General features: G+C 41.8%; 1 protein-coding gene across 2 annotated transcripts in view; it reads right to left on the bottom strand.

Annotated features, from left to right (window-relative positions):
* Positions 1 to 22,903, bottom strand: part of GLI2 (GLI family zinc finger 2) — a gene marked incomplete at its 5' end in the record, with an annotated part of 189,418 nt that overhangs the window by 135,917 nt on the left and 30,598 nt on the right. The window contains one exon of one of the 2 annotated variants that reach the window (XM_083865653.1): positions 4,010 to 4,172. In XM_083865653.1, the coding sequence (XP_083721779.1) occupies positions 4,010 to 4,142 (133 nt within the window). Of the gene's footprint in view, positions 1 to 4,009; positions 4,173 to 22,903 lie in introns of those variants that run through there. The other variant, XM_083865654.1, reaches the window with a different exon arrangement.

The raw sequence follows: 22,903 nt of genomic DNA, 5'->3' as shown, positions 1-22,903 counted from the left end.
GTATTTCCATAGATCAGAGGCAGGGAGACCTGTGCAGCTAACATAAAATAAATTACCACCCTGTGATAAATGGTTCTATTAGCAATCCAGATTGTTAAACTCAGATACAACAGGATGAAGGGAGCACTGCCCCATTCATTCTCCCCGCGGCAGATACCGAGTTGTAAATAGGTTATTTTGTGTGTAAATAACACATTAAAACTCAGCATTAGCCGTGTCTTTTGATAGAGAGGAAATTGTTCCAAATAAATAATTTCGGACAGGAATGTAAAATAAGCCAGATTTAATAGTGCATGCCTGCTGTAGCTGTGTTAAACATGACTAAAATGATAAACCCCAGAATATACTAATAGTAAACTATGCTCTGACATCAAAGTAATGAGGCTGTATTTTTACCCAGCTTTAGAAATGCTAAAATTAGTCTTGACAGAGCCAGACATCAGAAAAATGTTTCAAACATAAACACCATCAATTTGGGGACTTGGAGTTTGTGTCATGCAGAGGGTGGGGTGGAGAGGGAACAGTGCATTCTGGGCCTCGTTAAAGTCGGGCAGTTAGCATTTAGGAGAATTTGTATTTAATTTTTATTACAAGATGAGAAACCTATCCTCCTAAATATCTCTGCCTTTGAAAGAGTGGCTCATTTAAATTTCCCCTACAGCCATGTGCCTGGGCTTCCTCAGGCCTGTAAGTACAGAGGACATGTCAGTGCCAGCCTGGAGGACACAAACCAGCCTAACTCGTGGTGCTCTGCACCAAACCCTCCTACCCTACACAGCAATATAGACTTTTGCATTCAACAGAAGGGTTTTCCGAACTTGAATTGCTACAAGTTGCCCTTCCAGCAGTAGAGACAAAAAAAACCACAAGAGCCTCTTCTGCAGATCTAACTTGTCTATAGTTCCTACACACTGTCATTTTAAACAGTTTCCATCTCAGTCACACATACATGTGTGCCCCTACTGCAAGAGAAAAGAGGAGCTTTGACTCCTTGGCCAACATGATTTATGGAAAAACAGAAAATTAGAAGAGACTTCCCTGATGTCATATCTGTGAGGCCAATTTCTGAACATCTGATCAATGAGTTACTATAAAAAACTGTCGCAAATGATGTTTAAAATGGCAGCTTCAGAAGAATAAAAATATGGGATGCAAATTTTTAGTACAAAAGGACTCTTCTCTACTGTCAGCATCAACAATATTGATCTTTTCCTACAGCTACAACTTAATTTGTTAGAGGCTGAAAACTTTTGGGACAAATATCCAAAGCAAGCAAAATTGAAATGCAGACTGAACATATAATAATACAGTCTAAATAATAATATAATTAAATAGCTACAATTGTTTAATTAATATTCAGTTTATTCCTTCAAATAATTAGAAATAAAACCTTATGAATCTATTAATTCTTACAAGTGAAAAAGAGAACCTTATGAGCTGAGAAACATGCAAAACATGCTATGATGGCACTCCTTCTGTGTGACTCAGTAGAATAAAGGAGAAGAAATGTGTTGCGAATTACACTTGTTTGGCACTGGAGAGCAGCTTGGTGATTTGCAGCACTGGCTGAGCCTCACTGCTACTTTCTCATATGCTAGGACAAAGAGTAAAACCTCTGCAATAAATGAAATCAAGAGTATGTCTTGGATGAGAATAAAGACTTGCTCATATGGCCCCAAAGCAGGGTGGGGAGCTCAGAGGCCCACCCTTTAAAGCTGATCCCCTCCTCAAGCTGAACTTCCTAATTAATCTCCAAGCCTTGTTTGCTTTCTTCTGTAAAAAAATGAGCATAAATACTCATAGTTCTGGCCTGTTGTGAGTAATTACTCTAGTTTAGGGAATCAAACATGTTATATTACCATGAATACCATGTAAGTAGAGTCTCATCTCCACCTAGCCTTTTTGTTATCACCTGCTAAATCACACCTTGCAGCTAACTCATGTTAGGAGACAACTTTGTATTAATATTTCTACTTCCAGGCACACGCACAAGCATGCTGCTCACTTTCAGGAGCCTGTATTATGTCTAGCCAGAGTTCAAAGGAAAGCCCTTTGAACCACAAGAGCACGTGCATCACCTGCAGAGTCCCGGGGCCAGCGTCCAACCACACACTGCTCCACTGCTGCCCATTTTGGGTCATTTATGAGCACTTTTCTTCACAGCATGACATAGATTTCACTCTTTACATCTCATTACACAACGCTTTTATCACAATTCTCCTGATATCTTCAAACAATCTCTCAACTTACTTCTCCACTTCCTCCTAATAACAGGAGAAATATTGAGCCCCATAAATCACTTTTTCCCAAAGGTGAGAGTACACTGCTAACAGAACGTATTATACTGTATGCTTAAAAACCAATTAGGTCTCCAGGGATGCCAAATGTACAACTGGATGGACACTCCACCTTGGGGCATCCTCACTTGGATCTCTGGAAAGGTTGTGACTGCTTCCCCAGTGGAGGCACTCCCGAGGCAAGTGCCAAGTGGGGAGAAGCTGTTTATTCATGACAGTACATCTATGGGTTGTGAATTTTAGTACATGCTGGGACTAGGTTGGGGCAAATCAACCCTTCAGGTCTGCCAGTCACTGAGATGATACCTCAAGTGGATTGCCTCAGTAGTTCCTATAGTCTTTGCTTCTTCAGGGATCTGTTGGGGGATGCCAAACTTCTGCACCCTGCTGTCCCCCCTGTGTCTACTTCCTGGCAAGCCTTCCTTTTTGCCACTTTGTGCAGTGCTCACAAGGAAAGTAGCTCAGACCCATCCAGGACTACAAAACTGTGCTTCCCTCCAAACAATTTTGTAGAAGATTTTCTGGTAGGTTTAAAGAAGAAGTTCATCAAACACATGAACTAATATGATAGATTATAATCTAGCCACTCCTACTTTATTCTGTGCATCTGATTCTTCATAGGTCAATTGGAAAAAGAAACCTCAGCAGCAAAGTTTATGAAAAAAGGAGAGATAAAGCAGATTTAAGCATTTTTGGTTGGAAACTATCTTCAAAACTCAGGCAACAAGAAACTCAAACTCTCCAGCCAATCTAGAATCTAGGTACGAAAGAGAGGACCTCACAGAAGAGTCATTCTGCTCTCCTGGGTGATGAAAAACCAGCCTGCAGTGAAGGAAGGGGAGGGGACAGGTTCATTTTGGAGTAGACTCTGGCTAGCAATAACGTATATTTCAAAAAGGAAAAAAAACTGCCTGCAAAGTTTACTCAGTTAGGGTGTCTCTTGTCACATCTGAACAGGTGCAGCCTCTTCTAAGTTTGTCTCCTTATACCCTGTCCAGAGAGGACACCCAGTCCCCAGTGAGGGCAGCTATGGTGACTCCCCAGTGGCCACAGCCTTGCCCACAGCAGTGTCACCATGATGGGCCCTGGCACTCCTCTGGAGATCCACCAGCACACGTGTGCCAGAGATGGGGGTGGGTTTTTCCTGCCACAGTGAGCAGGAGGAGGCAGCAGCAACATCCCTACACATTCACCTGCACACCAGAGTTACACCCACCAGTAATGGCTCCATGCCTGCAGGTGTCCACAAGAGCCTCCCAGTTGACTTCAAAAGCAGCAAGACCAAAATCTTGCTTAACACACTGACTTGAACAGGAACAGCGCAAGTGGAGAGGTTTCTTTAGGAACATTCCTGCACTGGATCCGGACATTCCCAAATTCCTCTCTAACCATGAAATCCCAGCAGCCATGACTGAAGACCATGCAGTCTGTTTAGCTCATTAGCAGGATCACAGCTGACACACAACACCCCCTCCTGACCAGGATAATGAGGTGCTCCCCACCCCCAGCCAGCCTCACCAGCCATTCTTTAACTCCACTGTGGAGGAGTGGAGGGCACAGTGCTACCAACACTATGCAGCACCAGTCAGCTGGTGGGAAGCACTGGTGGGATTCGTGTTCACAGGCAGACAGATGCCACCATACTTATTAAATTCTTACAGTCTAATGAAAAACACCCCTGCTGCTTTCAAACTGTGAGAAACATAAAGTACCTCCTTGCGCCACTGCTGCTCCTGCTGTTGCTAAAGGAGTGGGTTTCTTCCCCGTCTCTGTAAAGCCATTCCCCTCCAGAACAGCACCTTTCCCTTCTTTTTTCCCAGCAGCTGTTGAAGCAGAAGTTTCCATCTTAGACAGGCATCTTCCAGCTCAGGAACCCTACAGGACATAAAACAAAACCAGATTCTGGTCACCACTCACAAAACAGGCAAAATCATCTCCATGAAGCAGAAGATGGTTTGGCAGAGTTCAAAAGCAAATGGCAAGCAGCAAAGAATTATTGGGTTCCCAACTCCAGCAGTGCAGCCAGTTGCAGCAGTCATAGGCACAAAGGCTATGACCATGTAAAGGACTGGGTCTTCTCACAGACCTACAAAGATTAGGACCAAAAAACAATCCCCAGCTAAGTGTGGGCTGCACAGTAAAGTTTACAGGTCCAAAGGGCTTGCCAAGATTACAGGATAGGTGACATGCAAATATTTAGCACATATAAAAGAGATTTACCCATCCTATTCATGACCTAGACCATCCTACGAAAAAAATCAGCTAAAAATTTCCAATAAAATACAGATAAACATATATTTAAAGTGGGTTTTTTTTTCCTTTTCCACAGTGGGTGCTTATGCTGTGTGCTGGTTTGGAACCAGTGCCATGATCAGAACTTTTCTGCAATGCTTACAGATAAGCCACAGCACGTCTGCCACATCCCATCAAGTTCTCACCAGTGAGGTCTAACAAACACTGATCCCTCTCTCTCTCAAAAATGTTCTTCTATCCTGACCAACTGAAAATCAGCTACAGCTTTACCTTCATTACAAATAGTGAATTACATGGTGTGAAATATCCACAAAACAAGAAGGTACCAAAGTACAAATAACCTGGGTTCTTAAAGTTAGGTTGATAAAACATAGTAGCTCCTGAACGTTTTTGTCAGCTTGACCATTTTTTCTGCATGATTCAGACTTAAATGATCTCCCTAAAGCAAACATATAGGTATCCCAAATTTAGTGTAAAAATGGGGTTTCTCTTAAATGAAGAGAAATTTGTTTCTGAATGAAATACTTTGTTTCTGAATGAAAATACTTTTGTTCCCCTCATTTTAACTTATTTGATTTCACATGTCTCCACCTGACTCCTGCTTGCACATAACCAGCACAGTTACCCGGCAGTACCAGCCTCAGGCTTGTCTTGGGAAAACCCACCGCTAATTCCTCTTTCCTTTCTAATTTTAATGCAGATCTGCAATTTTTCACATGCAAATTTTCAAATGCAAATTTTTCAGCTTCTGAAATACTCTGGAGCACACTGGCTGTCTACCTTAGTGGAATTAATGGGATCAGGGGAGTATCTGGGAAACCAGAAAACTCTTTTTGTGTGTGCGAGTAGTTTTACTGCCATTGTACCAATCCAAAACTTCCCTCGCTTTGCTCTGCAACTGGCTGACTTCTGAGCATATTGAACTAAAAGGTAAACTCTGCTAAAAACTTAAAAGCATGAAGATTTCAGGAATTCCCACCCTGTGAGGGACCTGGTGCACGGTGATTGTGGAGGACTGTCACCACTGCCTGGGCTCTGGGAGAGTGGTGTCCCACCAAACAGCTGTGTGCTGCAGCCTGAGCAGCTTATCCCAGGAGCCTTCAGGCATGGCTTGCATTAATGGGACACCGAAGTGATGGATCTGTGGTCACAGACTGCAGCTGTAAACTGCAAAGCTCGCATTGGAAATGACAGGAGCCACAATTACAGGCTTTACTGATGACACAAGGCTCCAGTGAATACTGAGGTGGCCCCTCAAGGTCCTGCCCCGGCATGTGCTGGGCTTGATGGCAAACATGGGATGGCTTCCTGGGGGCCAGGACTTTACAGTGGTTTAATCCAGGAATCAGGTTGGGTTACAGACCACGTATGAAATAAATACACCCCAACTGCAGGAGTATTTGACCTAGGTCTGACAGCCTGGGCTTCTGTTCGTTAAGCAAATAAACTTCAGAGGCTCTATTACTAACCCCCCACCTGTTTCTTCTTAGTCCCTCCTTTCAAGGCTTTGCGCTTTTGTTTGAAACCAGACACTGGCCCTCGCACCCCAACCCCCCTTCTCAGAGTACCCTGACCCTGGGGGCAGCCCCGGGGCTGTGGGAGCATCCTCGGCACTGCAGAGCTCAGCAGCCAGTGAGGGGAAGGAAGGAACTGGTAACAGGACTTGTTCTGTGAAACATGCAGGTTAGAGCCATATTTTTTTTTCCAGAGATGCCTGAAGCAAAATCTCTACATCCCTGCCACAGACACCTCAGTAGGGACCCAGTTTTTCAGATGTGTCATTTATCCAACTGGAATGTGACAGGAGATCATGCCTGTATTTGAAAATCTGGTCTTTGCAGCTGTAATGCTCTCTTTTCAGATGAATTATGAATTTAAAAGAAACTTTCAAGTGTTTGTAATAAGTGGTTGTATTAAACAGGTAAACCCTTAAATATCAGATTAGAAAAAAAAAATGCAACTACTCTAATCTCACAGGATTTAGGGTAATAAGTCTATAATTATTTTTGCTTTGTAAAGGTGCCTGAGGCAGAGCAGGCTGACTATGAGGTTCTGAGCTTTTCCCCACGTCAGCAGCAACCAAAAGTCATTTTCCTTTCACAGCACCTCACAGCCAGAGCTGATCATCCCAGCCCAGGAAGACACAAGCATCCCTCCTGCCAGATCCTGCTCTGCTTGGCACCTCTGCTCACAGACCAGGACAGAGACCAGTGAGCAAAGGAGCACCAACACTGATTTCACATCTTGCCTTCTGAGGTTCCACAGACAGTGGCCAAGAACTGGTGACCAGCAGCCTTCCCAGTGGTGCAGTGTGTGACCAGGACACAGCACTGGAACTCTGGAGATTTAGGTCCCCATTATGGACCTGCTACAGTCTCTTCAATGTCCCTGGGCAAAAAGCTTAACTTCTCTCTTGCAGCCAGTTTTCACAGCCATAAAATAGAAAATAGTACTTTGCCCTATTTGCAAAGTGCTTTGAGATCCTTTGAGGCACAAGGCTATGGAAGTGTTTTTATTACCAGTATAAGAAGATATATTGATGGAGGCAGTCAATCCACACTATCCAGGAGCACAACATTCATTTTTTAAGCAATGCATACTTTGCTTTCTGTTTGATGCTAAACTTTTTCCGCTGCTCTGTGCCACACAGAATTTATAAATTCAATGACAGATTAATCTTAGCAGCAAGCCATTTGGCATGAAAAAGGGTTTCACAGGGAGCCTGCTTTTTCCTGTAAAGAGCATGCATTTAGGAGTGACTATACGGAGAAAGACCCTATGCACTTATTCAAGCACAACTCTCTGCCCTCCGTCATTACTCAGAATTAGAAAACCAGAATGGATTACTCAGATTTTTCCTAAGGTTTGTAGCTTTCTCTGCAGGAGGAGGGCTGGGTAATTGATTTTGACACTAATACCAGCACTATTCATATGCCCTGTAATATAATTCTGCAGTGACACTAAAAAGGCAGCCATGTGAGATCTGAACAAGGAAAGTGCTATATGATTTGCCCTAGACAACCCCAGCTATTTTAACAGCTGTGTTGTATATTAAAAGGGAGAAATCCCAACAGAATTAAAAACAACAAAGTCACATTTGCCTTTGAAGGAAAACAAGAAGCCGTAAACTTTCCTAATAAAACAATCCCTCCTGCTAAGTGCTTGAGGAATGGTCTAAAGTGCTGTCCAAAAATGCCTGTCTCTTTTGGAGGGCATCAGCCATAGTAGGACTGCCAGCAAACTCAGGAATGAACAGATAGTCATCAGCCATACCCTCTGCACACACTTTTTTTAAAAAAGGAAATTATTTCGTTTTTAAGGATTGTTCTTCAATCAGGAAACTCCCTTCTCCTCCCCTAGACAGGGCAGAAAACATTTTTGTTCTTCTCTGTGAAAAATGAAGACCAATTTTGCCTATTTCTGCTCAAAGATTAAGCAGCACCATGGGAGTGATCCCCTCTGGCAGACGGTAGGCACTGCCAGTGACACTGTGACACAGATCCAATCCTGAATGCCACCTTCAAGCCTGGCAGCCCCATGGTAGAGGCAGAAAGGGATTTCCAAAGCATGCTTCCAGAAGCCATCTCACTTTTTTAATATTTTGGGCTTTCTCAGACCAGTGTGTATTCTCTCTTCATTCTGAGTTCATCTCCACTTGACCTCCCCATAGACAGCCCTAGCAGTGCTGGTGAGGTGGCATCACTGCCAGGGGACACACTGCAGGTGTGCTGGCTGCTGACTCCAGCACCACAGCCAGGATGCAAATCCACTGCTGCTGGCTCCTGGCAAGACTGGTGGGAGCTGGGATAACCAAGGGCAGCCTTTGCACAGCCCTCATCAGGTTTGTGCTCAGGCACCCACAGGGAGACAATAATTTCTGCCACATCACCTCTATGTAGGTACAATCCCGGGTTTAATAGCTTTTCCTGTAGTGCTGCTTCAGTTAAGATAAACAAGGACATATTCCCGCCATCTCTTCTTTTGCAGTGGACTATGTCATACAGGTAAAGCTTTCTGAATATATGATCTACTTATGAAATTCAGTGTGAGCCAACTGCTCTGAACATTGGCTTAATACAGTGGCTGCTGTGATCCTTTTCAGTCTCCCAGGGTTTGAGCCAAATTATGTTCTCAATTACATGGAAGTAGCAGCAGTTAACCCGGTGAAGTCATAGGCTCTGGACCACAGCAAAACTTGACCCCTCTATTTTCTTTTATATCAGCAACAGCTTCAAATTACTAAAGAAAGTTTTTTCTGTCTAAATGCCACTACTAAATCTTGGGACTATCCAAACATGCTGTCTGTTGCTGAAGGACCTACAGCTGTTTACAGAATATCAACCTCAGGTAAAAGCAGCATAAATATTAATTCAGAACTAATCACTTTTGAGGTCCTCCTGACACAAGGCTTCCCATCTTGACATTTCTTAGGAATGGTCTGCCTGGGCCTATCCTACAAGGGTTGATTATACATGGAAATTAGAGCTGTACACTGAGGCAGTAGCTGTCTGTCTGGGGGCCACTCCTGCCCCTTCCCCTCAAAGAACCTTCTGTGGTGGGTGCCTACCAGCTTCTGGGAAGAAAGGAAGCAGATACAAATCCATGCTGGCAGAAGCAGTGCCAGGAGGGCACAGAGCTGCTCAGGGCTCATTCTATTTTTCTACCCTCCACCCCGACTCCTGCTCAGAGAAGAGTAATACCAGGCTGCCAGTGGAGGGAGGAGGGAGCTGTGCTAGCAGCAAAGAGGATAGGAAGACACACAAGTTCTGCCTGCTCACTCCCAAAGGTAAGGCTAAAATTGCTGAGAAATCTGGGTGCTCATAAAGCTCCACCAAACAGTTCCAGCTCATGGCAAAAGTTGTATTACTCAAAAAAGTGAAAAGAAAAAAAATTAAAAAAAAGGAGAGGGGGAAAAAGAGACAAAAATACCCCCAGTAGCGTTGGCAAAACTGCAATAGTTATACAGGTTCTGGAATGCACAAAGGCTGAAATCAGAGACTTAGCATCTCTTTTGAACTTCAAAAACAACAAGTCTCTTCAAATCACTCCGTTAATTGGCTTTAAATTAGAGTTCTAAGTTTAATGAACAAATCCTTCGCGTACGGCATGAAACGGATACGCTTCTAGATTAACTTCCTGATCAACACCATCTGCCATTTCCATATGGCAACAGCAAACCAAAAGCACGAGGAAGAAACTGCTCTGCAATACTGAGAGGGGTCAAAGTGCACCCAGAACTGACTGGTGCTTGATAGTGTCTCTGTCCTGCAGTAATATCACCTCCAACCAGCTCCAGAAGTCCTGGGATATTTCAGGCACAACTCTGTCCAGAAACATAAAGAAAGGAAAAACGCAGAGTAGGAAGGAGGCATGAAGGAAGGAGGAATGTTTGCAAGGATGATTGGATGGATGTGGAAAGAGCAGCAAGTTCCTGAAGATGGACAAGAGCCTGGAAAACAAGAAATAAGGGGATACGGGGATGACCTTAAGGACTAACAGAAGAGTATGAGTGAATGAAACACAGACAATGGCAAAATCCTGTGGAAACAGAGAAGCATGGAAAAGAAGAAGCAAGAGAATGCAGGCAGACCTGATGCCCCAGGAGATGGAGATACATGCACTGCTGGGTTAGGGGAGAGGCACAACACGACATCTCTAGTGGCAGGGACAGGACAGGGAGGTAAGGCACAGAGGGAAGAGAGATACAGGGAAGAAAAGTGACATGGAAGGGTCTCTGATGGAAGAAATACGCCCTGTAAACAGCTTCAAAGAATGCAGCCTTCCAGCCTGCTCCATCACTCTTTGTACATGGAGTACCTAAGACTTTGTGTCTAGGCACAAAAAGAATTTACTGCTTAGGTGGTGCCAGTCATGTGACAGGAAATCATCTCAAAAAGAGTCACAAGTGCTGTCCTCAGTGCATACACTGACACTGACCACTTACATCAAACTTACATCAAACAGCAGCCTTCCACTTAAATCAAACAAGGACAGTGGAGTCAGATGGCACTCAGAAATTATTGCCATATAGAATGTCTGTAAATATTCAGCTGCCTGCTCAAGAACCAGCCTTCTGCAGCTCCTAGGAGACTTCCTAGCAGGAGCCAGTCACTGATGGGTCCTGGACAGCAAGGGTGGAATGTCAGCATCTGCAGAGGGGCAGCCAGGCCCTGGGACCCCTGGTCTGGGCAGGAATGTCAACCACAGGCCAGGCTATCCTAGGACACTCTGTGGCACCAAATGACAACACTGAGGCTACTGTATTGCAACATAAATGATTTTTCCCTTTCTAAAGCCATTTACTTTCTGGGCTACATTTACTGGAAAGGAGATTATATTGAATAGAGGAACCAACATTTCAGTCCTTTTTCAGATTTAGTTGTGTGTTCCTATTTTTCACAAACACTAACATCACTTTAATATCGCTGCTTCATTACAAACAAATCTGACTTATAAAATAGCAGAACATTTGAACTGTTCCTCCACTTCCAGTATATTTTCAAGTTGCCAACCTTAGAGCCTTGAACAGAAATTATCTTTCAAATGCTGTGTTATAAACAATCACAATACATCATCAAAACATACAAACAGACATAAAAGCTCAAAGCCAGACACAGAATCAGCACTGGTCCATGCCGAGACATGCAGGCTAGGGTACCTGACTTTCCCTCCTTTCCCTCAGAACTTATCTTTGTTTCTTACTTTGGAAGAACTGAGAAGATAGAGCAGTGGGGGCTGGAGGGAAGAGTCTTTTGTGGTAGAACAGGAAAACAAAGTCATACTTGTAATTTCACAAAACCAATTCTACATGTCTTATCATGAGAAAATTTCCACTAAGCAAATTCAGACATGCGAAAAACTGTCAAAGAGTCATATAATCAAGACACTCCTGCATTCAGACTCATGCTGCAAAAAATATGGGAGGATGCCACCAGGTAAACAAAAATTGCTCAAAAGTGATGCGTCACCATTATAACTGGTCCATGAATCTTCACTTGGGTTTTTTGTAATTTGTTTGCTTTTGTTTTAAGAGTGAGCAAATTGTGGCAAAGCATCATCTAGGTTTGTGTTTTTGATGCAAATCCAAAGAAGTTTTCAATTTCCTGTTCCACAGTTGTCTGGGCTTTTTCAAAAACAGAACCAAAAAGACAAATACTACCTATGTCTGTGCACATGTATCTAATGAAGAAGTGTTGTTTTCATTTTAGGAAACCTTTGCACACCAAAATAGAAAAAGAAAAAAAAAAAAAAAAAAAGGCAATATAGCTCCCCCAAAACCCCCTTCATCAAGTCTTCATGCTCCAACAAGAACAGAAACTGCTAATAACTAACAGAGAAAACACCTGTGGTGCTTGGCAGCCATACCAGGGTGGGTTGCAGCTAAACAGGGTGGGTAACAGACTGTATGAAGACCACGGTGGAGACCATTAAACTGTTTACAACAAAATCAGACTCTAAATGCAAATCACTAATAACCTGTTGACTTTTCATCAAGTTTATGAGTAAAAGATACTACAATAGTAAATTGCACATACTACAAGAGGAGCAGAAACTGATTCTGAACAGAGATATTTATGCAGATTCCACAGAGCAGATAAGGGTCATCGCAGGACATTTGGCTAACAGGAAGAGCTGCCTTGGTATTGGATTCAAGGGAGGTTTTGAGAAGTGAATGTTTTGTTGGCTTGGTGGTGACTGAAGGAGAATCCTCTCAGGGTTTCGTTTCCATGCTGCAGTAGTTTGGGCACTTTCAACTCTTGTGAATGAAGCCCCAAATACAAACCACATGCACTGAAGTTTAATGGGTTTGCTTTATGTAGGGGTGGGATGAGTAATAATGTCTTGTAGTGACTAGTCCACCCAGATGATATTGAACAGGCTCCAAAGCTTGGATAAGAAACCCCTCATTTGGCTCAAGAAATGAAAATCTTTATTTTGAGCAATGAAAGATGAAGGACTGCATCCCTGCAAAAATCCCTATAGCAACTATGTTCTTTCAGAACATGTTTCATTACGAAATTTTAGTTTATTTTTAAACATTACAGTTCTGTTCATCACGCTATTGAATTGTCCCTCCAGAGGCACACATGTAAGCATCCAGAAGAGAGAAGCCTGGGAAGGAAACAAGAATGTAATTAAAAACAAAAAAGCAACACTTCAGTTGGCTCATTTTCCTCCGTGGAAAACAAACACCACACAGGCTGCTATTCCACACTTTATTCCACTCCACATATTGTCTTTATAAGACTCCAGTTACCAGCTGAAGGCAGGATGCAGACCACATAAAATGGTTGGCAGTTCATAAACAGGAGAATGGAGAAAAATTCATCCAGATGAGAATGGGAGAAGAGTTTCTCAGAGGAACACAGAATATCTAGGGTTGGAAAGGACCCATGGACGTCATCCAGGTCAGCCTTGTGCCCACAACTAAGACTTGAAAACCCTAAAACTGTTGAAATATCTGACAGCTGCTTTTTAGTAGAAGAGCTATATGGGATGTACCCATGAACCACAACAAAGCCTAGTCTGCAAGGACACAAGAATGCTGGAGAGGAAAAATTCAAGTACAACCAAGAATTCTTGCAAGGAATTTTATATGAGGAAGAATGAAATCAATACTTGGAAGAGTATTCCATTTCTGCGAGCTGTGACTCAAGTTACATGGCTATATATTTTTCCAGAAATTAACAGTTAAGTACATGGTGAATGGCAGAGCCCCTAAGTTTTCAGCAGTGCAGGTCCATCTTCTACAGAGAAAAGAAACTGTACAATGTGGCTGGCTGTCATTACAGTGGATGGGAATAAGTCTTTCAGGAGACAGGCTAAAGTATTCAGGAGGGTATTAAGCTAATGACAAAAGACAAGGGTGAAAATGAGCACTCATTTAGCCAGAAATCAAGATGTCAAGATTAAAATTAATCAAGGTACCAAGGGACTCAAAGAGAAGAGATTCCTTAATTGTGTAGACTGTAACACTATGAACACGAGTAATAAACAAGAAGTGGAATAGCTCCTTTAATACACAAATTAGTCCTGACTGGTATTACTGAATCTGGTGGAAACATTCATATGGATGTAGATTTACAATAATTTTGCATATCAGGGACTGGAAACAAATACAGAGTCATGAAGCCTGTCAGTGACAAATGGCTGTCGACGTGGTAAATAAAGATGATTGCTTTATACCAGTGAGATGCTCTCCATGCCTAGATGGCCTAGATAAAGATTATAGGTTTTAAAGCAACCACATACAAGGCCACACATCTGGAAAATAATTGATTAAAATGAAAACTGTCTGAGAAACACTGACTGAAAATGACTTGAAGTTTATGGGGGGCAGACAGTGGCTGAGAAGCTCTATGGAGGGTACCAATATTAAAACGATTAAAGCAGTATGTGTTTGTCTACACAGAGTTTGGGAGGCTGTAATGCCTCTCTGCCAAACCCTGAACTGACAGTATGTGTAGCTCTGGTGCCCACAGTCCAAGCAGAGAGATGAAAATTGCAAAGGCTCCTGTGCCACACATGAGAAAAACTAAAGAGAGATCAACAGAGAGGCCCTTGAAGAAAGACTTCATCAATAATATTAACACATACACAATTGCAAAGGCTAAGAAACAGAAATTAAACTAGAGAAATTCAGATCAGAAACAAAGCTCCGAGTTTAAACAGAAAACAGCACTAGATTCTGGCTGGTGCCAGACTTTCTAGCTGGCAGAGCTGACATTTTATGCAGGTATTTTTCCAGGAGGTCTGCTGTAGTCTGAGACTTATCACAGGACATGGGTTTCAAGTACAGGATGGGTTTAAGTACAGGAAACTCCTCTGATGGTATTAAAGAGAAGGTTAGACTAGACCAGCACCTTGATCCTCTGTGCACTTATGTATCAGAGTATTATTAATGGTTGGTTTGCCATACCTTCACACATCAAAACATCTGCATTTATTATGATTAAAGTTTAGCATGTCTGTCTCTGCTGACAACCAAACTAATTCCTACTTTCCAATGTCCCTATTTTTTTCTTTTGTGATAAGGACTTAGGACAGGTGTTTATGTCCTGCCAATGGCAATGTTGCAGAATATACATTTCTGCACTATGCAGTTATGTCTGCTCTATGCTGCAAGTATTTTGATGACTGAGACAAATTATTAAACCATTCACCAACAGAATATAATGCAATCTTCACTTTGTAGCCTGTAAGGACTCACTTTGTTTCTTGATCTGTAAGCAGCTGCCAGCATCAAAAAAGGAAAGAAACAACATTGTAATTTATTTCATTCTCTTATTAAAAATGCTAAGGGAAAACCTCTCTTCTCAACCCTAGTCGTGGTGTCTCCATAGCCTAGAAGACTGAGAATACAAGGAGGTCTGGTCCTCTGCAGCCCTGCAGTTTCTGCTTCACATACAAAACAAGCTTGGCTGACAAGCCGGAACATCTCATGTCTCTAAAACTTGCTGGAACAAAACAGGCCAGCAGTGAACTTCTAGCAAATGCCAGCAGGTTGCTATGGCTCAGGGGAAAGGTTTAGGGACCACGTTGAGTGTAGGCAATTGTAAGTGAAGCAGAAGAGCCGTGTTTGGTGGTAGCTATGCCCATGCTCGAGCACTGGAAACTGCATTTGCACCTGTTGAGCCCACAGAGATTTTCAGATGCTATACCAGACTTCAGGGCACAGCAACTGATGTGGCCACTAGACACGACAAGATTCTTTTAACTACTTTATTACATAAGACTCAAATCATTCAGGCTAGCCTGAGAAGATTCTGTAAATATTGCATCCTTATCTGTTTTGTTCCTTGATACATTCTAATTTAAGACAAAATGCAAAGAATTCATATCAATTCTCCAGGGCAGAACTCTTGTACAGGTCCATGTGTGTATACATACATATAAATATATATGGGTTTAGTTATAGTTATTATTTAGTTATAACTAATATATAACTATTTACAGTTGCAACTAAAACAGTTGCAATTTACCTCACAGATATTGTACATTATTTTTGTTGTATATTAATGAACATAATTATATTTTATATCTGTATCTTTTTCTGCATGCAAGTACCTTGAGTTCTTCCTCTAGAAAACAGTCAAAACAAGCTCTTCTACTTCCCGTCTACAACTCCCTCCCTGCTCCTGAAGTTCCATCTATTCTTTTCTTTAATCACCTCACTCCTCCACAACCATCTTCTATCTTCTAAACCACACCACAGCAACTTTTCTTGCTCTCCTTGCTCTCTTTTTTTTTTTTTTTTTTTTTTTTTTCCCATCTTTTTCCTGGTCTGCCTCCCTCTAAACCCAAAATCCCACTTGTGTCTGTAACTCATTCCATCTTCCTTCTTGTTCACTACAGCTAAACTGTATACGAAGACCAGTTGCCTCCAGGCTTTCTCTCCACTAAATCTTACCTACTTTTTATTGTCAGATTGACCTAGTTTGGACCTAATTCCCTCCAACCACACAGAAACTTCAGTCTGTCTCTCAAATACATTTCATAGTAGTCTGGCCAAGGTTAGAAGGTGGCAAAGGATGCCAAAGGTTGTGGAAGTGGATAGCATCTTGTTTGTTATCCAAGCTTGAAACCTGGGGTGGTCCTCAGACTCCTCCAACCTCACTCACTGTAAGATTCTGCCTCTAGGTCACCTCTGACTCCTGCTTCTTCCTTCTGCATAGTGTCTCAGAGTTTGGCACTTCCTTGAGCTTCCTGCCACTCACCTACACATCTGAACTCAAAACACCAGCCTCTAACCTATTCATTTTCATTTACAGCAAGTTCCTTTACACTGGCTCTAATGAGTACAAAGCTGATTTCACAGCCATTCAGAATGTGGGAACAAAGAACATTTTCCTAGCTTGTCACTTTTTTCCTGTCACTTTGCTTTACATCCTTTGATGGCAAGCTCTTTTGTTTTGCCTCAGCCATTGTCTCCTCTTTCAAAGCCTATCAAAGCCTACCACACTATGCTTTCAATCTCATTGCCTTCAGGAAGACTTCAGCAAATGCATATGCACTTGCTTCCTCCAGGGCCTAAATATGTGTTCTTTGAGTGGGTTTGGTCATAGAGGCCAGAGATACCTGCTCGCTCCCAGTCTCATTCATAACTAGTTTTCACCACTGAAACTATTAAATTGGGCTGCCTTCTGTTTCATTACAGGTCTCCAAGATAACAATCGGATCCCCTCAGAAAATCAGGAACCAGTGAGCATACCTGTTCTGTTTTTAGAAGTATTAGGGTTCCACAGTTAACTCTATTTTTCCTTGTGTAAGGGAATAATCATTTGCATAACTCATTTATCATAACTCACTTGTGCCTCACCAAAAGAAAGATTATACTTCTTATATCCCTTTGCTCTCTGCATCACACAAAGTGTCAGGGGATCTTGACATTCAAAATTATACACTAGAAATACTGAAAAACTTCTTATAGTATGCATTTTAATTGCTCTCATAACCTAGCACTTGACTGAAAAGCCAGTTAACTTTTTCTCTACTGAAGAAATTAAACATCTATTTTTTTCCATCTCTACAGTCATCCTTTCTGAGAAACTTTCATAGAACTGAAGGCACAGGGATGGGGGACTTGTCACTAGCTATAGATGACCACACAATTTGTTTCTAAACCGTATCCATAGCTACCCAACATTTGGTACCACCTTGTCCTGTTGGGCATTTGCCAGTCTTTCATGTATTGTAAGTGAGACAGCTCAACATACTTTCTGTTTTGGAGACAGTGCCTTCACTGGAAACTCAGCGTTTCACAGGTTTATTGCTAATAAATGCTTATAAATGTAAACTTTTTTAAAAAAGCATGGAAGATGTATCTTTTGAAAACAAAAACTGCTGGACATCTCCTAATCATTAGCAGCATACTGAGAAAACAGGAGATGTCTTCCCTTAGCACTCCTGTAACCAAAAATCGTTCTTTACTTAGAGAATATGTTCAGGCAGATGCCTTCAGAGAAACAAACCTTAAGCACATGCTTCAGGTGGCATCATTGCCACAGCCCGCTGAGATTTTTAGAAGACAAGATTGGTAGCTGTGAACATTCCTTAATGTTCATGTCTTCCCTTCTGCTGATCAGTGCAATGATACAGCCCCAAGGTCTCGTGGCTGCTGCCCGGCCCTTTGGCCGGGACTCAAGACACTCATACTGTGTGTCATGCAGAGAACTGACACCTTTCACCAAACCTGTGGCCTTTTGTGTCCCAGCCCTCACAGCCACCCAAGGGCAGCTAAAGGGCTGCTTCAGACCGTGAGAATCGGCCATCAAAGGAACAAACCATCCACAACTCCACCACCACATGCAAATTACAGAGCACGCAAGACCTCAACACAAACAACATCAAGTGTAAATAACTTCAGGGAAAACACACATAGGAAGGGATCTATTTGTTAGAGAAATAAATGATTTCTGTCTCTTTAGGTGCAATGGAGCAGACCTCAGCTCCCAGAACAGGCCCACAACACACTGTTGTCCCACCCCACTGTGCCTCTGCCAAAATTGTGACTGTATTTCCAATAAGCACAAAAATAATTAACTGAACTACCTTCTTAGGAAGAGTGTAGTAATAGTATTACAATAGTATTGTATTTCTCAGCCTGCTGAGAAAGACAATAAAGTAAAGGTTCAAAAAGGTTCCATTGCTTCTAAAAAATCCTCTATGCAGTTTCCTGGCTTATCTGCCCCTGCCACAGTGCAACACTGCACAAGAAACCAAACAGGTACCAAAATAGCACTAAATATTGCCCAGTCTCTTTTGCTGTTGTCGAACTTGAGGGGAAAATAAAGTGAAGTGACAATGAAAAGCTTTTGTAATGCAATTTTGCTGCTGTGACAGTACATGAGGATAGACAGATGACCAGACAGCTTTTCATTCAAATCCATTTTAATACAGAAGTAAATGGTTTTGGAGGGTTGGGGGTTTTTTTGGCTATATAATCACTATAAAATAAATCAAAATAACTTCAAGAAAACACTGAAATTTATGTAATAATTTTGATAGTCACAAATATCCAGCAAAAGATTTTTTTTATATACACATTTAACATATTTAATTAAATTTCCTTTGGCTGAGTCATTAAAAATGTTCAGTTGATCAACCCTTTAGATCCACACCATCTTAACCTCCTCTGATCATAGTAGCACACAGTACAATTGCTTTTCATGCCATCCTTGGAAAACCTCTCTGTTGAGCCTTCCTGGAATGGGGTTGCATCATCCAACTCATTCTGCTCTGCGACATCAGTACTAATCCCCAACATCCTTAATAAATGCAAACACACACTTTCCCAGAGCTCTGTTTCCAGAGAAGTTTTACTTTGCTAGTGACCAGAAAGGTGTGAAGATTTCTAAAAAGTTACTTGATGCTAATAGAAAAAATATGCACACTCAGGTACTTGCAGTCACTTTTCACATCTAGTTTTGGCTTTTACTGGTCTTGGGTCCTCCAAGAAATCCAAATCTTACCTGTCCTGCTCTCCCACATTTATTTCTCTGACCCAGAAAATCCCTCTGCCGCAGCTTCCAGCTTAAACTTTCACCCTCGACAGGATCCTCACTGAGAAAAAAAAAGGCTTTACAATTCTTCAGTCATTCCCAAAGTTTCCTGATCTGCCAGTAAAACCCCAGGGCTGATGCATCTCACCTTCAATAGCCAGCTCCTTTGTTCTGCAGAGGGAAGAACATCACGGCCATACATCCCCACAGGAAAGGCTGGAAAAATTCTCCTCACAGCCGTCCCAAGAAATTTCTGCCTGTTTTGTGAACATTTGAAGTTTGGAGGTTGATGATGATGCACCTCTCTGCAAACACCAAAGTCATGCCATGATGCAGCAATGATATATTCAAGAACAGACAGAACCCCCAAATTGTCACAGCACTGCCTAAGGACTGTCACACTGCAACAGACAAATGGTCCCACTCATCCAACACCCTGTCTGACAGCAACCAGTGATGGATTCCTCAGACTAAAATACGAAAAGGTCATTTTCTTCGCCCAGTATTAGAGCAAGGTAGCAGAGGGCAAGGACTTTTGCAAGCTGGGGCAGCAGACAATCTCTTTGTGCTACATCAGGTGAAGTGAGAAACTGGGGAGGGATCTCTGCAGAAGGTGTGAGCTTGTTCATTCATAGTCAAAAAGTGCTTAGAGATTGTCAGATAAGAGATAATGCAGAAGCACAAATTATTACCATTAAGGCTTCTCTAGATTTGAATACTGCAACCAAAACACTATTACCTTATAGCAGAAATATCTCAATCTTTCCTGAAACTTGCAGAGCTACGTGCTATTTTAATAAATGCATAAACATACTTCCACTTCTGAAGTTAATCACAATTGCCTTACAGGAGATTAACACCATAAAGCACTTTCACAGCTGATGTGTCTTTAAAAAAATTCCCAGAGTTAAACTTGTATAAATAATGTAAGTGACAAGGAATATAATTATTAAATGTTGTCATTTTGGAAGAAAATTAATTAGCGATAGCTGTAGCTGTCTTGTGTCTATTTAAGCAGTGTGCATCTCAATTAAAATTTAATTGCAACAGATTCAGTCACAGCAGGGAAAAGTGATGGAAATGAAAAGCAGTCCGATCCTATATTGCTGTCTACAAGAAAAAGCATAGTAGAAACTGTGAGGGAAGGGGAGGGGAGAGACATGAAGGTAAGAAAGCAAACCCTAAGAGCTGTGCACAGCCAGGATGCCCAGCTCCAGTGGGTGCTGTTTGTTCCCAAAGCAGCTGACTGGTATCAGACACCAGCACCAACAGGAACAAAACCAGCTCCTACTGGAAGGGCTATTGCTTCCCAACACAGTAGATGAGTTCACATATCCACTGTGATATGAGAGATGGCATCATTCCCCACACCACTGTGACCTTTGCTTTCACCACCTCCTTCAGGTCATCCTGGAAAACCCCTAAAGCGGGACTGAGAGGGGCATTCCTTAAAGAAGAACCAGAAAGATCTTGAAGACAAAACCCTTCTGACACTCTGAGTCACTAGAGGTACAAAGATTTGGCTTGAGGAAGAACAGTCCCATTTACATGACTTGGAGAAGCAGCCAGCATCCTGTATGGCTCTGGATTATCTTCTCTATCCGACTGACTCAGGTACTGCCTTTGTTCACTTCTGGAGGATTTTGGATGTCCATGACAAGGTGCTTTAAAGAAATCATACAGCCAGAAGGGGTTAAGATACCTGGCCCATCTCTGCACACACGAAGTATTCCAGAGTGTCCCCAAAATTCCAGCAGCCAATTCTCTACACTGATTCGAAAATATTGTCCTGTGTCTTAACCCAAGTACTGAAACATTGCTTTTCCTTCAACACTCATTTCTCAAGATTCAAGTTATCTACAACCCACTTACTTAAATGAGTAATTTCCATCTCAGAGAAAAGCGAGTATTGCTCTAGGTGTGTAGGATGCAAATCACACTGAAGCAAAAAAACAAAAGGTGCAGAGTCCTGAGCTCATTTATGGCAAGCAAATAAAATGGGAACCAAAAATGAGATGCTCTGGTCTTAAAACTTCAGCTATTTATAAAATATTTGCTGAGTATAACATCACTGAACTACATAAATATTCTTGAAATACTTCTGTTAGGACTTATTCAGCTTCCAAATGAGAAAAATATATTTCCTCCAAATTCCCAGGGCACATTCTCAGTCAACCTGAAAACCAAGTTATATTGTTTCTGACATCATAATTATAATGTAAATTTACAGTACTTGATCATTTTGTTGATGATGCTGAAGTCATAAGAGAATCAAACTCATTCTCCTAGCAGCATGCAACTATGTCCAGTCATAAAAATTGTTGCTTTCTGCTATCAAAATTAGGAATAGCAACCTGAAATGGTATGTTCCTGTCAAGTATAGAGATAGATAGTGATGAAAACAATCATAGTCCTAATAACAATACCGTCACAGTCTTATAATGCTACTAAGGTATAGTTATGATATAGCCCTAGTGAAATTTAGATTTCATTAAAATTTGGTAGTCCTAATCTGGTTTTATCTTAAATACAGTCTAACTGCAGTTTCACTATCAAAGTTTTAGGATAAAACAGAAAATAAGCATGTGTACATGATCTAATGTAAGAGTCTGCAGTTATAACTCTTAACAAAGCCAAACCTTTTCTGGTAGTGGCAAATCTGTAACACTCCCTAGAGAGTTCAGGTTGGGTGTTCAGGAAAGTTTTCTCCAGGAATTCCATGCAGTGTTGGACCAGGTCACCCACAAGAGCCTGAGGCACCTCTTTCTGAAGAGGTTTGCAGGACTCCACTAGAGAGGCCATGACCAATCTAACCTAGTGGTGGTGGCAGGCCCCACAGGGGCTGGAAGCTGTGGACAAAGAGCTCCCCTCAGCCTTCTATCACCTGAAATTTCTGGGATTCTGTGATCCTGCAGAAGTGGAGATGAGAAATCTCAATGTGTTGGAAGATCATCCAGTTAGCTAAGGATTCACTGATGCTACTGCTTGAAATGTTCAGCATCAACCAGTCTGAGTGCCTACTGCACAGGTCAGTCAGCAAACTACAGGGAAGCTGCCACGTTTACCATTAGGCCTTTTTGCTAAAACCAATCCCAGCTACACATGAAGTAATGTGAGAGAACCTGCATCAAAGGTGTAACTAATGATGAACAAGCTGAAACATGACTTTAAAATATTACTTCCTTCTTTAAAAACAAACAAAAAGATAACCCCCTCAAACTTTTCACTGGAGAAAATACTTCACTTCCAAACACGATGATCAGCAACTTCTTTCCTTCTGCAAAACATTTCAAGTGGGGGGGTGGGAAGACAGAAAAAAACAAACTCCTCAGCCTAATTTACAAAAGTCTGCAATATTTTTGTTAAGGTTATCAGATGTCTTCTATCTCAGCATAACTAAAGCCCAAAGAAAAGACAGACTGTTCACTGGCACGTATGCTGATCTCACAGATCTAATGCCGAAAGCACATGCCTTTCTGTGCAAAGCACCCATGTATAGTTTATGTGTAAGTTTCCCAAATGTTTTCAAATACACAAAATAGCGCAGTATATATTTTTTTTTAATTTATCACTTTTCTGCATATTAATATATAATTACATGCAGGTTTTCCTCTGTTTTTGTCTGCTGCTAAGTGAGACTTGAGGCAATTCTTTTTTCAAACACTTTTCAGCTCACCATAAAGCTAAACTCCTATAACTTCAGATCCTGAATCTGACTGCTGAGCATACCTTTCATCACATCACATTATTTGGTCTTCATTTAGCTGTCACAAAACCATTTCCTTTCGTCTACAGATTAATTACAGCCTGGTGAGGTTTCAGCACAAATACCTTTGCCCATTGGAGCCTCTG

This window comes from Zosterops lateralis (genome assembly GCF_965231275.1).
Source record: "Zosterops lateralis genome assembly, chromosome: 7".
Classification (NCBI taxonomy): Eukaryota; Metazoa; Chordata; class Aves; order Passeriformes; family Zosteropidae; genus Zosterops; species Zosterops lateralis.
This window is presented reverse-complemented; position numbering and strand designations above follow the sequence as displayed.